Source organism: Amphiura filiformis, chromosome 5 (genome assembly GCF_039555335.1).
Source record: "Amphiura filiformis chromosome 5, Afil_fr2py, whole genome shotgun sequence".
Classification (NCBI taxonomy): Eukaryota; Metazoa; Echinodermata; class Ophiuroidea; order Amphilepidida; family Amphiuridae; genus Amphiura; species Amphiura filiformis.
The window spans coordinates 48,348,355-48,364,251 of record NC_092632.1 but is presented as its reverse complement, the minus strand read 5'-3'; the positions used below and the strand labels follow the sequence as shown (position 1 = coordinate 48,364,251).

General features: G+C 36.2%; 1 protein-coding gene across 2 annotated transcripts; it reads right to left on the bottom strand.

The window, feature by feature from the left end:
- Positions 1-3,600: 3,600 nt before the first annotated feature.
- LOC140153280 (B9 domain-containing protein 2-like) lies at positions 3,601-15,742 on the bottom strand. Of its 2 annotated transcripts, XR_011859090.1 has the most exons (5): positions 15,594-15,742; positions 11,913-12,038; positions 6,487-6,612; positions 4,151-5,658; positions 3,604-4,118 (listed from the first exon to the last, which is right to left on the bottom strand). XR_011859090.1 is itself a non-coding variant. In XM_072175982.1 (4 exons), the coding sequence occupies exons 2-4, from the start codon at positions 11,998-12,000 to the stop codon at positions 5,348-5,350; spliced, it is 525 nt and encodes a 174-aa protein (XP_072032083.1). In that variant the 5' UTR covers positions 12,001-12,038; positions 15,594-15,742; the 3' UTR covers positions 3,601-5,347. The 2 variants fall into 2 exon arrangements, 1 of the variants encoding a protein (XP_072032083.1); XM_072175982.1 differs by having other exon boundaries at positions 3,601-5,658.
- Between the last annotated feature and the right edge of the window lie 155 nt (positions 15,743-15,897).

Genomic DNA, 15,897 nt, shown 5'->3' with positions numbered 1-15,897 from the left:
GAGTTGGCACTTTGAAGCATCTTTCGCCCTCTTCAACAGACGAGGATGAAGGATGGATGGTCCTTATAGAACACTTTTATCGGAGGCTCACTGGATGCGTTCCCATTTAAAGAAGACTTTCGGGGAATGCTTCAAGAGGTAGTTCTGCCGCCAATCCAACAAATTGCCCGAAAAAATCTATGGCAGAAATTTTAGCCTGGGTCACTGTCTGGGTACCTTACTCTGTCAAATGCTTTGTTAATACCAAGATAGACAAAGGTTGATGAGGACAATAATAGCAAGTCATGTGTGTCAAGATGGTGCCACATAGATCACTGAGTCACTCCATGACATTTGACAGCATGGATGGCCAGCAGGTTGGTAGTTCTATAGCAGGAAATGAGATAAATTAAAGCTACTTTCCACATCGCTACCATGTGGCTCCTATGAAAGCCGAGTTACAAAGACGTGTCAATTGGATTGCGCGTTCAGAGCAGCATTTATGAGGATAATGGCCAAGAAACCATCTGGACCAGGGGCTTCATTGATTCTGGTCATTCGTTGACAAGAACACCAAGGTATAGTATGTTAGGGAGACGTTTGGCGTTTTAAGCAGCAGGATGGCAGACTTTTCCCTTTTCAGTCTTCACCTCAGCTGAAAAGTATATGTTGCTGTCAGATTTTGAGGACTGGAATATCAGACTTGCCACCCGTGCCCATCAGACGGCGAGCTGTCAACCACCTGGACTTGGAGCATGTCTTGAGCTAATTTGTCATATTCTAGCTTTTTGTAACTAGGGCGAGCCTCGTGCATCCCAGAAGGTTTGCTACGTGCTGGCACTTTCTTTTTTCAGACCAATGTCCCCGGCATCATTCCACTATTCTGGGTAATTTTCAAAAAAGTGTTGGTCTTCTCTTGTAGTATAAATCATGTTACATGGCATCACATATGTTTTCTTGACTGTATCTAATGAGAAAACTATTCCATCTGTCCATGTAGCTTCTCAATCCATTCCAGTCGGCTTTATTGTACCTTCAGAGTCAGAGCTTGCCACAAGTCAGATAATGCGAGTCTTCTAATGTTGTTTTGACAATGTAGTGATCTGATGTATCAATGTTGGGGTAAAACTGGTGTGAAAATGATTGGTACCCTCGGTTTAGCATCAGTGATGAAAAGCAAGTCTCTCATACCAATAATATATCCAGTCAGTGACTTCAGGTAGTCCAGGTTGGTAGTTGCCAGTAGAATGTTTCTTACCCTTCTATAGCAGGCAATAGGGAAATTAAAGCTACATTTCACATTGCTACCATGTGGCTCCTCTGAAGCCAGAGTTGCAACATTCAGGAGCAGCATTTCTGTGGATAATGGCCAAGAAGCTATCTGGATCAGGGGCTTCATTGATTCTGGCTTCAACAGTTGTTTCTGTCATTCGTTAACCAGAACACCAAAGTATAGTATGTTAGGGACACGTTTGGGCGTTTTAAGCAGCAGGATGGCAGACTTTTCCCTTTTCAGTCTGCACCTCAGCTGAAAAGTGTATGTTGCTGTCAGATTTTGAGGACTGGAATATCAAACTTGCCACCCGTGCCCATCAGACGGCAAGCTGTCAACCACCTGGACTTGGAGCATGTCTTGAGCTAATTTGTCATATTCTAGCATTTTGTAACTAGGGCGAGCCTTGGGCATCCCAGGTTTCCCGCGTGCTGGTTTTCTTTTTTCAGACCCTTGCCGCCGGCATCATTCCACTATTCTGGGAAAGTGTTGGTCTTCTCTTGTAGTATGAATAATGTTGCATGTCATCACATAATGGTTTGTTGGCTGTCTCTAATGAGAAAACTTTTCCATCTGTCCATGGAACTTCTCAATCCATTCCAGTCAGCTTTGTTGTATCTTCAGAGTCAGAGCTTGCCACAAGTCAGATAATGGCGAGTCTTCTAATGTTGTTTTGACAATGTAGCAGAATGGTCAACTGCAGATCCGTCGGATAACGCTTTTTCAACTTGGGAAATGAACTTTGCTGCTTGGATGATGTCACGATGAGGTTAGTATTTATTCCGTATTGAAAAGCGTGTTCCGACGGATCTGCACTCGACCGGCCTCGTAGTGACCTGATGTTGCAATGTTGTGGTAAAGCTTTGTAACTGGTGTGAAAAGAATTGGTACCCTCAGTTTGGCATCAGTACAAAACTAGGGGTCTATCGGTGTAGAAATTTTCAGAAAAAGGGGGGTCATTCGGTGTTGGCAATGTCAAAAATGGGGTGATTTTGTATGGGAGCGCCCAAAATGTCACATCATTGACAATCAAAAATAGCTTTTTACCCAATTTTACAGTACAAAATAGACAAAACTCATTTATTTTGCTCAAAATGCCGAAATTTCAATTTTGAGGACTAATTGTTCAAGAAAGGAGGTCATTCAGTGTAGGCTACTGAAAAAAACCGAGTCATTGGGTGTAGGATTTGCCAAAAATAATGGGGTCTTTTCATGGGCACTTGACGTAACTCAATATATGGGAGTGCCCCGGGCCCTTGGCACATAAAGTCTGTCACTACCCAGTCACTTCTTTAGAGGATAGTAGGCAAGTGATAACAGTATATATGACGACTATTGTTTTACTCTTTTATGTTGAATATCATCAGTAGGATGCCAGTAGGATGTTTGCCACTATTATATAAGCTTCTATAGCACTAGGCAATGGGGTAAATTAAAGTTACTTTTCACATTGCTACCATGTGGCGCCTATGAAAGCAGGGATGAAAGCAGGGTTGCAAGAGACGTGCCAATGGGATTTAGTGTTCAGGAGCAGCATTTCGGAGTATAATGGAAGAGAAGCCATCTGGACCAGGGGCTTCATTGATTCGGGTTTCATCAGCTGTTTCTTTACATTCTTTGACCACAACACCAAGGGGCGGTCAAAAAGTTTGTAGAATTAGGTATACTACTTTGTCCCACGGTAATTAATTTGGAATCATATGAAAGCTTGTTCCTTCAAAACATTACTGCAAAATTATTAGAATTTTGCATCACTGTATGTGGGCAGGACACTCTGCAGAAGAAACCTCCTCGAATTCAAGGGTACTACCAGAAGTGAACACAGGGTCATTATGGAAATTTTGAAATGAAATTTAACAATGTACAGTTACTGTAAATGGTAATGAAGTCCTTGATATTCAACAGCAACGAAATGGTCGTTCGAGTTGAAGGATGAAATGAGTGTCCATGAAGATCATCCAATGTCCTAAAGACTTGCTGTCGTCACCAATAATGATATGTGCTGGTACAGTAGCATTGATAATGAACCAAACAAGAATGATGTGATAGCCACAAAATATGACAACTCTGGTGAAAGTGTTTTCAACATATATCCATTAACATTCCAGAGTGTCTTCTGAATGGGGTCCCAGAATCTTTATGTACAAAATTGATACCAGTTGACATAATCAGGTCCACACCTTCTCTAAACTTAGAATGAGGACCAATAGAAGTTTCCAGACTATATTAGGTTAAAGGTGATAAGACATACATTAATCACTGGAATTATGAGTTCATTCAGTGGACGCACCTAGATCTCACTCGGTCACCACAGTGGAAGGTCTTCATCCCTGTTTTCTGAAATTCAGGGCGAGTCTTGATGACAGTTCATTTGCCAAATGAAAGCACAATAATAGGCATATATCATACAACCCGAATGGTTGTTTCCATTTCTGAGACATGAGAACCCTGTAATTTATTTACTGACTTTAAAAGACTTGGGTAAACCAACAAAATAATAAATTAACATAAATGACTACCCAACATACAAATCATTTTTAGGTATTTTTTGTACATTTATTAGTTTGTCCTGTTTTAAACAAATATTTACAAAATACAAAAAAGCAATAATTATTTAGCTGAAGCTATGATATATTCATACAATATGGTACAGTTGGGAACAACTATGTCAAAGTTGAAAATGTGTCAGTACTAAGACTGTTCTTACTTTTTGCTAAAATCATGTAAAATCAGTTGTTTGGGGGCAAAAATTGATTGATTTTGACTGAGCATTTAAAAAAGAAAATCAGCTGATATTTTAGGGTTATTTTAGCCTCCAGAAAATAAAATCCAACCGAATGACCCTACTTGAAAAGTCCATCTGCTCCTTAAAACAGGGTTTTTTTTTCATCGCCTAACATAAGTAACATGGCTGGTACTTGCCTGGATATCTTATAGTTTACAATATCAGTCTAGTATCTTTAGACAGTGTCATACATTTGAGCCTTTATACATTTGAGCCTTTTAAGTAAAATCTAAAATCAAGGTACCAGAACTCATTAAAACAAAATGGCAATGCACTTAAAAATATGGGGTCCCAGCAAGAAACTCAGCAAATAGTCCAATTTGGTCATAAAGTTCAGTATGAGCCCTGTACTTTTAACCTTAATAGAGAAAAAACAGACATTTGATAATTTATCATTATTAATCCAATAAGGCACGGCAAAGTTGATTCTGAGTTTCCTATCACCCACTTGCACTTCCTTTTTAGCCCTGCACTTAAATCATTATTGACATTCTTTAATAACAGGTTTTTTTTTCAAATAATAACATTTTTGTAATTCTGCCCCCCCATCCTCATAGAAAGTTCTCTTAATGTTGAAAATCATGAGTATTACTACCAGTGATGCCTATCTCAATTCTACCAATTTTCCTGACTTCCTATTGAGTTACGCAGTGTAACATATCCTATTTATACTTGGTCCTCCTTATAATTGGCTTGATTCTATATCAACCCATTATGTTATGAGTCTTTGCCAATGTTAAGTCAAACAAAGTATAACTCCCACATTTTGTCGATTTTAGAATAAAAGTTACCAAAACACTCAATAACAGAAATGTTATTGTTTTCTGAAAAAATGTGACGATAAACTCAGAATTGACTTATTTGCCCATGACTTAAGTTAACATTCACACTTTAACTCAAATCATACTAGTAAACTTAAACAAAATTTGAACACTGATTTTGTATATTGATAATTTGACTTGTTTAATCATGTTTTTTAGAATTCTCTATTGTGAATGACACTATACAGCATCCAATTTGTATTTGTCATGTACAAATTAATTTTGTTCATGAATAATATTCAACATCTCTATTTGATTACAGGTACTGTCACTGAAATTGCTACAATTACTGCAATAACATATCTAAAAGTTATGTTATCGGAATCAACACTACTGTCTATATATCCTTGAAGAACTCCGTTCCTCAATTCCCAAGCAAAAGGTACTTCTCCATATCTGTCGGGCTCAAGGTAAACTTATCAGCACTTTGCTGGTTTCCTCAGCTGGGGCATTATCTACAAAGTTTATTATTAAAAGGACTCCTCAGGCTCAGCACTCCACTCCATATTTATCAAAGTTTCTGAAGATGACTCCAAGTTGTAAATACACTTTCCCCATAGCTGCTGTACTCAGAGTATACCTTTCAGCACTCTGCACCATGTCCGGGTTTTTCAACTGGGGAGCTCCTCCTACAAAAAATTGTTTAATCTGTTCCCTGTATGATCCTGTAGGTCTCCATGTTACACACTCAATGTCATGAGTACCAGGAGATGTTGGGATGTGTACAAAGCCATAACCATAGAGTTCACTACGACCAAACTCATCTTGATGATAAACCTCAAACTTCATCTTTGGCCATCCTGTAAATGGAACATATAAAAATTAATGTAAACTTGATTATTTAGTGTGAAATAAGCTAAACATTAGATTGCAACAACACTGTATAATAGTCATTTTTAAATAAATTTATATTATTATTTGAACTTTGTTGGCACAAGCAATTGAGTCAATAAATTATTACAGGCAGGGTTGTAGCTACGGCAGTGGAACCCACCACTCATCTCTGGAGCCTACCACTAAAAACTTTAATTTAAGCTAGAGCTAATCACATGAGATGCATGGTCTAGCAGTTGCTATCACAAACTCAAGAAACATGTGTATTTCAACGAATTTACTTTAAATAGTATAAAATCATGAGCACTAAAAATACCAAGTTTCTTTAAATTCACTCAAACTCTGCTAGCTAGAACCCTGGTTATGGGCCAAACCACAAAAATGTCCAGCTCTGGATAAGCGGATTACAAACACTGACCTACAATAACTGCTGTCCTGCTCATCAGCACTGTTACCTGGCACACACATGCATGCAGGTGGGTGTTAACCCTAACTCCAAAACTACTTTTTGCCTAAGTGGAGGGAAGGAAGAAAGAAGATGAAGAGAAAGGTTGTTTTCTCCACCCGAGTTTTGAACCACCAACACTTCGGGTGCCAACCAGCAGAACGAGTATAGTAAGCCATGTGTGTGACCGTCACCCAGCCAACGATTGTGTGCTTATGTAGTTTGGCAGGATTAAGCAATCGCATCACGTGGGATGCATAGTCTAGCAGTTGCTTCGTGCTGTATTATTTTGTATGGTCTAGTATTATTATAGAGTTAATGTACAGCCCTATCCCAAAAGATAGCATACCTTGAAGTCCTTTAGTTGCCAGATGTACATCAATGGGATGACTCCACACAGCAAATGCATCATTCTGAGGATTGTCTACCTGTGTTTGGCCTTCTCTTAATCCTGCTATCACCTTCCATGCACCACCTGCACATGCCAAAACAATCAAATTCAAAAGTTCAATCAGGGATTTTCTGCACAAATTATTTCATCATACTGCTCTATGATTAGTAAAAGTAAATAGATCCACATGACATGACTGTTTCACAAAACATTGGAAATAACTTGTTCCGCTTTTACTTGCTATCCCCAACACCGACAGATAAATATTTTAAAATTAAACTCTAGCAGGATAAGAATCTATCATGCTTGGATACAACAAAATAATGCAAACATAGATACACACAATTCACAATTCATGAACATGTACCAGTTCATGATATCCATACATGTGGGCATTGAATTGTAATTGCTACAAAATTTGTTTTCAGTTCTTATCTCTATTAGGCCTAATTGTCAATTACAAAATATTGTTCCATTTTTACATTCAAAAGCATAGTTCAATACTGAGACGAATGTAGGTATATTCGTCTCAGGTTCAATAGTAATCCGAATAATCAGACCCAGAACAAAATATTAATTTCTGACATGATCGTGCTCTGGGTCTGAACTGTTTCCATTCGAAATCTTGATGCCAAATTGGACAAAAGAAGCACATGGTCCTACTTCACAGTTTTTTAATCCCCTATTCATGTTGCGTGAATCACTCTATTGTGGACCATCCTTTTGATACTTGAGTATTTGGACAAGCGGAACAGTTTTAACAGGCCTTTTGTCTACCTCTCTGTTTGTAAACAAACGAGGAGGTCGAACCTCGGCGAATACGAAAATCAGCGTAATATGTACAGCACTAGTTCAATAGGTACCCTTGAAATTACTTTGTTAACCATACTCAGACAGACACTTTATTCTGTGCATCAGAATCTACTAGGGCTACGTTCAACTACACATATTTGTGTGACCCTTAAGGGTATCCGTAGGGAGAACACTTTGTTTTACGGCCAGGTCTGGCCAGGTGCATGTTTGTTCGCAGTCTACAGGTGTAACTAGGTTGTTGTATATTCTATAATTTTCCTGGTGTGTTAACTGTGATTACATCTAGACACCAGTTTATTTTTTATTTGAACGGGACCCTAATTTAATGAGAAAAACGCCGAAAAAGAGAGGCCCGGCAAAAGCCGATTTGCAGACAATTTTGTAGCTACAGACAGCTCGTATTCCATATAACAACTACGGAAACCAATCAGTGCCAGAAGTGTTGATTTATATTTCATCCACTTAGGTTTGGCTTAACCCACTAAAAGGTAAAACTTTAAGGCTGATCATTTAACCCACTAAAAGGTAAAACTTTAAGGCTGATCATTTTAATTATAAATGTAGTGTGTGTGTGAAAGTATATTTCTCAAAATGGAGGAGAGCGCCTATGACTATTGTCCGTTCTGTCTACATGGTCTATGATAATTATTTTCTTACCGAAATATATTCACTTAACACAGACCACGGTTGCCAAACAAATGAGGGCAAACCGCGAGTCAAATCATTGAAAAGTTGCCCAATATTTTTTTTATCAACCGTTGGTTTCTATGAGATAAAAAACTACCAGAAGTCGCGTAAGCCAATGTTGAGAAGTCATGCAATATTTTTCTTAACCATCAATTGGTGTCTATAGGACAGGAAATTGTCGCGAGGAAAATCTTCAAAACTCATCCTATTGACCTAGGCCTATTACATCGCGGGTTTGGCAACCCTGCAATATATACAGTTATATAACATCGCACCGCATTGTGAGGTGAACGAACTGAATGTTGACATTGTATTCAGGATTTAAAACAAGAACTGTCTTTAACCAGACAATGCGGTTGGTATAAAACATAGCGTGTGATATCATGATATCAACTTCAAAATCTAAAAACAAAAGTAAAGAAATAATTTAGGCTAAATAAATAAACAGCGTACAGCAGGTGCTATCTTGTCAATAATGATAAGAGGAACATGAAAAAAACCAGCAGAGAGCATGCACCCCAGTAAAGAGTTAAATAAAGCAAGGAAAAATCATAATGTGCAGAAGGCCTACTTTTCGGATGATATTCACAGAAACAAAAATAAAGAACTAAAGATCTAAAACAAAAGTAAAGAAAATGAGGGCGAAATAAATAAACAGCGTACAGCATGTGATGATAATTATACACTTCACCAAAAATTAAAAAAATACTTAACACGCGACATAAATAAACAGCCATCTATCAAGAATGACAAGAGGAACATGAAAAAAAACCCACCTAATATATGAGAGCATGCACCCCAATAAAGAATTGCTTTAAAATAAAACAATGAAAAATCATGACATGTGAAATGTATGTTGATACACTTATAAATAATACTCAAGGGTGAAATAAAAAACACCTTATCTACCGATATTTCCACAGTTAAACATACTCAGTGATCACTTGTACTAAAACAAAAATAAAGAAATACTTCACAAATGATAAGAGGAACACATAAAAAATAAATAAGCGAGCATGTCCCAAAAAAATTTAGTAAAAGATAAAATAATGATAAAACGTACAAGAAGGGGCAAAATATTTGTCGCAAAAACTTATTAAATGCTCATTTGCTCTAAGATATTTAATGTTTGCAATTTACTCCTAGTTTATCATTTATTTATTATTCATCTAGGCTTATATATCTTTTATTTATTTATCTATTAATTTATCTATTTATCAATTTATTTCAATATCATTATTATTAAGTGCCTATTTATAATGATATTTAAATCTATCAACATTATGCTTACGTCATCCAGGAGTTATTATCCCACTTGAAATCGCCATATAAACACAAATTAATAAAGAAATACCCAATGGGTGAAATAAAAAGCATGATCTATCTTTTCAAGAATGAAAAGAGGATATAAAAATATAACAGAGCATGTCCTATAAACATGATAAAGAATTATTTAAAATCGTACAAATGTGAAACATGTAGTATGACATATACTTAAGGGATCTGGAATGAGCGTTTTGAGCGTTTCGACAGTATTTTTTGTGGGAAATGAGAGCACATCAGACATATCGAATTGCATTCTGAATACGAAGAATGTCTTTCTCATATCAAATAATTTTCATTTTTGAAATTCACGATATATGTAATTTTATGACAAATTATTAAAATTTGATATTTTTCAAATTTTTGATATATAACAGTCCTCAAGTAAATTTTATAAATCTACTGACATATTCTTAAAGTGTATGTAGCTGGGAGGAAAAGCCGACGATCAATTGAAAATTTTGACCTTTCATTTTGAAGATATGGATTTTATTTCCCAAAAAGACCTATTTTTTTTTTTTTTTTTTTTTTAATCCATATCTTCAATACGAAAGGTCAAAATTTTCAATTGATCGTCGGCCTTTCCTCCCAGCTACATATACTTAAAGAATGTATTATTAAATTTATAAAATTTACTTCGAGGACTGTTATATATCAAAAATATCAATTTTTAATGATTTGTCATAAAATGTGTATTACATTGCTAATTTCAAAAAATCAAAATTATTTGATATCAGGACATTCTTAGTATTCAGAATGCAATTCGATATGTCTGATGTGCTCTAATGTCCCACAATAAATACTGTCCAAACGTTCATACCCCAGCCCTTAACATAAAACAAAATAAAACGGTCATGATAATATGACATTAAGGGCTAACACCACTAATGAAGCGCCTTGGTTGAAATGCACGTGAAAATTAATGTCTTTCTTTGCTCAATTTGAGGCCTTTTGGCTCTCATAGTTGCCTGATGTACCCGTTACATTTTATTAAGAAACAAGGTAGTATAGTTTCTCTCCATTGATTTTGCAATAGCGTCTCCAGGAGGGGGGCTCAGAGGGCTTTCAGATTTATGCGGTGGGGGGGCTTAATGGCTAAAATCGCCAAAAACCGCCTGATTTTACATATCCCTCTAGCGTTGGTTGTCAGTAGATTGCAGTCACTCCTCATCAAGTGTTGACAAAGACAACAGTGGTTGTTGAAACGTACACAGTAGGCTAAGTGCATTTTCTTGGATCAGATACTACGAACTCTGGTTTACTAGTTTACTCTACCGATCCTGATGAATTTGTTCAATCAATAATGATATCTGGGGGACCAATCACAAGCCAGATTCATTTAAAGATGCATTACATCATGACCAATTTTAGTTAGGCCAGAAATTGGCCTAACTCTCCATAGAATCCCGTGTTAAAAAGTTATCCGCAATCCAAAGTCAGTAGTCCACTTGGGAAGCTAACAAACAGAGGGCGATGGTGACTGAAAAGATTAGATGTGAAAATCTATCAATTGTGCACAAATAATAATCAGAGTTTTAAGCTTAAATGCAATAGCCAGAAGCACAATTGGCAAGTGGAGTACGGAGAAGTCTAGCTACACCCTGGAAGGAAAAAAAACAGTATTTGAAACGAGGAAATGTGCAATATGACTTAATGTAATACATTAGAAAAGGCTTAAAAGGCAACTATTAGGCCCTGATTCATATTTAATCATCATTTAGGCCTGTAAATTAGATTGTCTGTGTAAATTTAGCAGGATCCGACTTTTTATGACGACTTTCAAAATGTGTTACATTTCAGAAACACCAAGCTGTTTGTGAGGTGGCGTTAGCTGTATGGGTTATAGGTTGAACTTTTTACAATATTTCTGGAAAAAAATCCTGAAATCCATATATTAATTTTTACAATGGATGTCGCCATCTAACCTTCTGCTTGCAGAAAGGAGAAGTTTTGAAGAACTGAGTTGTTTTCCCGGCCCCCTGTCTGTACAGAAAGTCAGTGGGGGTTATTTACTGGTGTGCACCCTAAAAGGCCCTTGTCATAACCAATGGTGGCGGCATGATTTTTCCCGTGCATGAGGGTTTAGGGAAAATTAAATTATATGTCCAAACTTGAGGTTGCATGTGTAAAACATGGTCTTTTTTTAACGCATGTTTGGGGTATTGAAATGATATTTTTTTGGCTTGCACAATCATGGTAAAGATCCATGTCATACATAAGAGATTATAGGACATACAATACTTGGTAGGCCTAATGATAATGCGTAAATTTTGTACCTGTTAGGGAACTGAAATCAGACTGAAAACACAAACGTCATTCGAGGCTGTCTCACCAGTTGCATTTACAAGGCCCTTGTTATAACCAGTGGTGGCGGATGATTTTTTTCTGGGGGAAGGGTCACACAAGGTTCTGAACAGAAACGTCACATACGGACCAACCCACACTACCGAGAACCGCGAATGCCGAGAACCGCGAAAGCCGAGAACCGCTCTAGTATTGAGATAGTTATGGTAACACAAACCATCCTATAAATTCATTTTATTTTTAGACAGAAACATTACCTGTGTGTATAGCCCATTTGCAGAAAAGATTTTGATTTGGAAAACCACTGGCCCCTGTTATTTGTCCTATCACATACACCTCTGCCATGATGACAGTAAAAAGATACCAAGATAAAATGCTATACTCTGAAATGGAAACACATAGAAACAGGTGTGAATGTAATTAATGCATAATTATGACTACATTGCAGTGGGATTATGTGGGTTGGTAGATAAATTAGGTAAATATTTTAGAAAAAAAAAAACATTTTGAAAAAATACATGGCGCTATCATTTTGAAGCAGCCTGTGACAAAAAACACATTTTGAAGTTTTTAACTATTTGTTATCACCGAGTAGAAAAATAAAAACATAGTGAAGTATCAATCTCATTATCATACACACCCTCTCCCATGCAGGAATAATAATTACCAAAGGCACCATCATATTCTGGTTCTCGTCCCCTCCCTCTTCAATTTCTGGGATTTGTCAGATATTTTTTTTTGGGGGGGGAGGGGGGAGTGGTTATGGTTTTTCAAAAACTTTTAGACTTTGAAATACTTTAGGATATCTTTATTTTAAATACATTTCTACAGTCCATGATAAAAATAAGTACAAGGATCATTTCCAAGTCTTTTTGTAGTACTTTAGGGCAATAGGGGGTTATCCTTCAGAATTGTATTTTAAAAAAAAGAAAAAAAAAGGGCCTCCTCCTTTTCCCTCAAGCAAGTTTTTGTTACCCGAAATTATATAGCGCGATTACGTTTTATGCATAACATTATAATAATAATAATAAATAAATAAATAAATAAATAAATAAATAAATAAATAAATAAATAAATAAATAAATAAATAAATAAATAAATAAATAAATAAATAAATAAATAAATAAATAAATAAATAAATAAATAAATAATTAATTAATTAATTAATTAATTCATAAATAATAACGTAATGTTTCAACAGTAGGGTTTCAACACAAATTAGGCATACTGGCAAATATTTTGCTGGACAATACTTCCCGATGCGGATGGACCGGATGGTCGAATAAATACTATCTCTGCGCATTGTGACATTCGTCCCCATTGCTCTAAATGGATTGATTCAAAAAAGTTCATGGTACCAGACGTTCCACAGCTTTTTATAAAAAATATCGCGTGAAACGACCAAAATTGAAAAGAAATGGGGTTTTAAATTGAACTTCAGAATTGGAAATGTATAAATCATGTTAGGTCTAAGGCTGTGCTAACACTTTTCTTTGATAACTTTGACCACAATTTTTTATTTTTTCAAATATCTTACAAATTCAAGAATCTAAGCTAATTGGACAGACAGTAGTTCCTCCCTCATATATGTGTGAGTATTATCGCACTGCGTACAGACAAGCTGTACTTATTTTTTACTCTGGAACCTAGAGTAGATGAGTGTATTTTTGAAGTACAGTCAACAGTACCGGGATGATCCCTTGCTCTTTTCGAATAGCCTGTGATGTTCTTTAACGTGCACACTGCATTAATGTCAGAAATACATATGTACACAGGACCGACAGCTTAAAGTGCCCTCCGAAGCACTAAGTAAGTAGAGTGAAGTGCCTTGCTCAAGGTCAAGGACACAAAGAGCCAGCCAAGCTTTGGTGGACCTGGGATTCGAACCCTCAACCCTTGGATTCACAGTCCAACGCCTTAACCGCTAGGCCACGCTCTCCTCAAACAATTACAAGAGAAAAAATACAAAATTGCATAACATGCACAATTTGAAAGTGTTGGAAAATAAAGCAAATTTAAATGCATCAATCCGCAAGACAAATGAATGCGTCCAAAAGCCCTCGCCCATGGATGCATTACTAGACACAATCAATGCACGTTTAGTATTTTTCTAACACTTGCTCTGATTGGCTCTCGCTATCAAAGAGTAGGTATGCCAGGCAAACCTTAGTTAACACATTTGCTAGTCAGCGAAATTCGCCTAGACCGGGGACCAAACACAATACCGGTACATATTTACATAGAAATTTTTTTTCAAGAACAGGTCGTCAAGGAAACCTACATAAATATGTTTTCTATACTTCACTTGACCCAAATATATGATTTTTTATGGTGATGAGACACTCACACATGGAATTTTAGAGGGATTTTAATAACAATAAAATTAAAAAAAAAGCTGCTATCATCATGAGACTAAGATCTAGAAACACCCCCGTAATGCTGTTTTGGGGAATTTTGCTAGCAGAATCTTTTTGATGAAAGTCAATCTTTGAAAAGATGTAACTTTGCCACGGAAAGTGCTATGACAAAAAGGTTTTCAGTTTTGGCTCTCTTTACTCAATAGCCCGAGGTACCGTACTCACACCTCCGTCACTACGATTTCCACTGTCCTTCTCCGTACGAAGGTCTGAGACTCCTGAGCATATCTGGTCCAGGGTACACATAAAATACCACTTTTTCTCATAAATACCACTTCCTACCATTCATCACATGAAGATGAGACTTAAACAAAACATATTTGGTGCATAGTCGTAAATTCTGAGCACATTTGAGGATGTAAAAGACCAGACTTGTGACTATTATCGTCGCCGTGTTTTGAATTCTTCCTATAAATAGACGCCGTCAGTGTGACGTCATCACCGCGACGTGATTTCACGGTGCCCCGTTTTTACTTACGTATCACACTCATGGGCCTAGGGAGATTCACATCTTTGATTATAGAGGGTGCCCTTTATAGCATACTAAAATTTATCATCATGGCATGCCATGTGAGCAGAAATGGGCAGTGTACTTTACTGTGTAAGCGTATGGGGGTTAAATTCAAAATTCATTTTTATTCTTTAGAAATCACATGTTGTAAAATCTCTTTATGTAGGGTGTATTCCCAGATGCCTATTAAACCACACACAAGCAACTGGACATCATGAAAGTAAAGCGGATTTTAGCTAAAACGGTTTAAAATTTAGCACAGGTTTCAATGGGAAAATGTCGAATCATGCTAAATGGCAAGCCATGATTAGAGGTGAACAAACTTTTTGTGATCCAAAAAATTGCAATTGCCAATGCAAATTTGGGCAATGAAAAGGCGACATACTTTTGGTCATAACTTCGTAATTCTTTGAATTATGACTTTATGTCGAACTTTGCCCTGTTTACCTACAAACACAAGAAATTTGGCTGATTCCATTTAGGTGCAAGTTGTGACATGTGTAAACATTACAAATATGCCAAAAATCAGGTTTGAAAAAAATTAACCAAATTCATATTATAAGATTGTACATTATGACTTTAACCTGCAGACATGGTTGAACCCATGAACCATCATTTTTTAAAGAAAATTGTCATCTTTCATTTAATTTCATTTTGAAGGAGATATTTTAAAGTTCAAAATTTTATGATTCTACATTTTGTACCTATCTCTATCATGGTGGCCCTTTAACAGGGCCATGATGTTTCGGGCTATTTACCATACCAGTCAAGGGCTTTAATTTGATATATAAAATGATGCAGTTTGATGGCAAATTTAAATTCACCTGGCATACCTACAAAGAGTGTATGAAACACAAATATTAATGCAAGCATGAATAATGATGAATTTCATGTAAAATGAATTATGAAATATATAAAAGATTAATAAAAATATGCCGTCACTTTTTTATCGTATTTATATATGGAATTATAATTTTATATGGCACAAATTCGAATAAATTTTTACAAACCTTGATTTTTGAGTATTCATCATACTACCTGTAAATAACACATACAACTTCCTTCATAAATATATGCATTTTCTCGCGATTTTATTTGAATATTTTCATGTTTTTTGTTTCTGTTTGGAATGTCGACATTAGTAACTATTGACAGCCTAGAACACTTCTAGCATCTAGAAACACCGAAATACAATTTCTTAACTTTAAATATAAAAATCATCAAATTCGTTGCTTTAAAAATCACAAATGTAAAGTTTTGAGTATACAAAAATACATTGGTATTAACATAAGGAATAAAAATGTTAACTGGCTA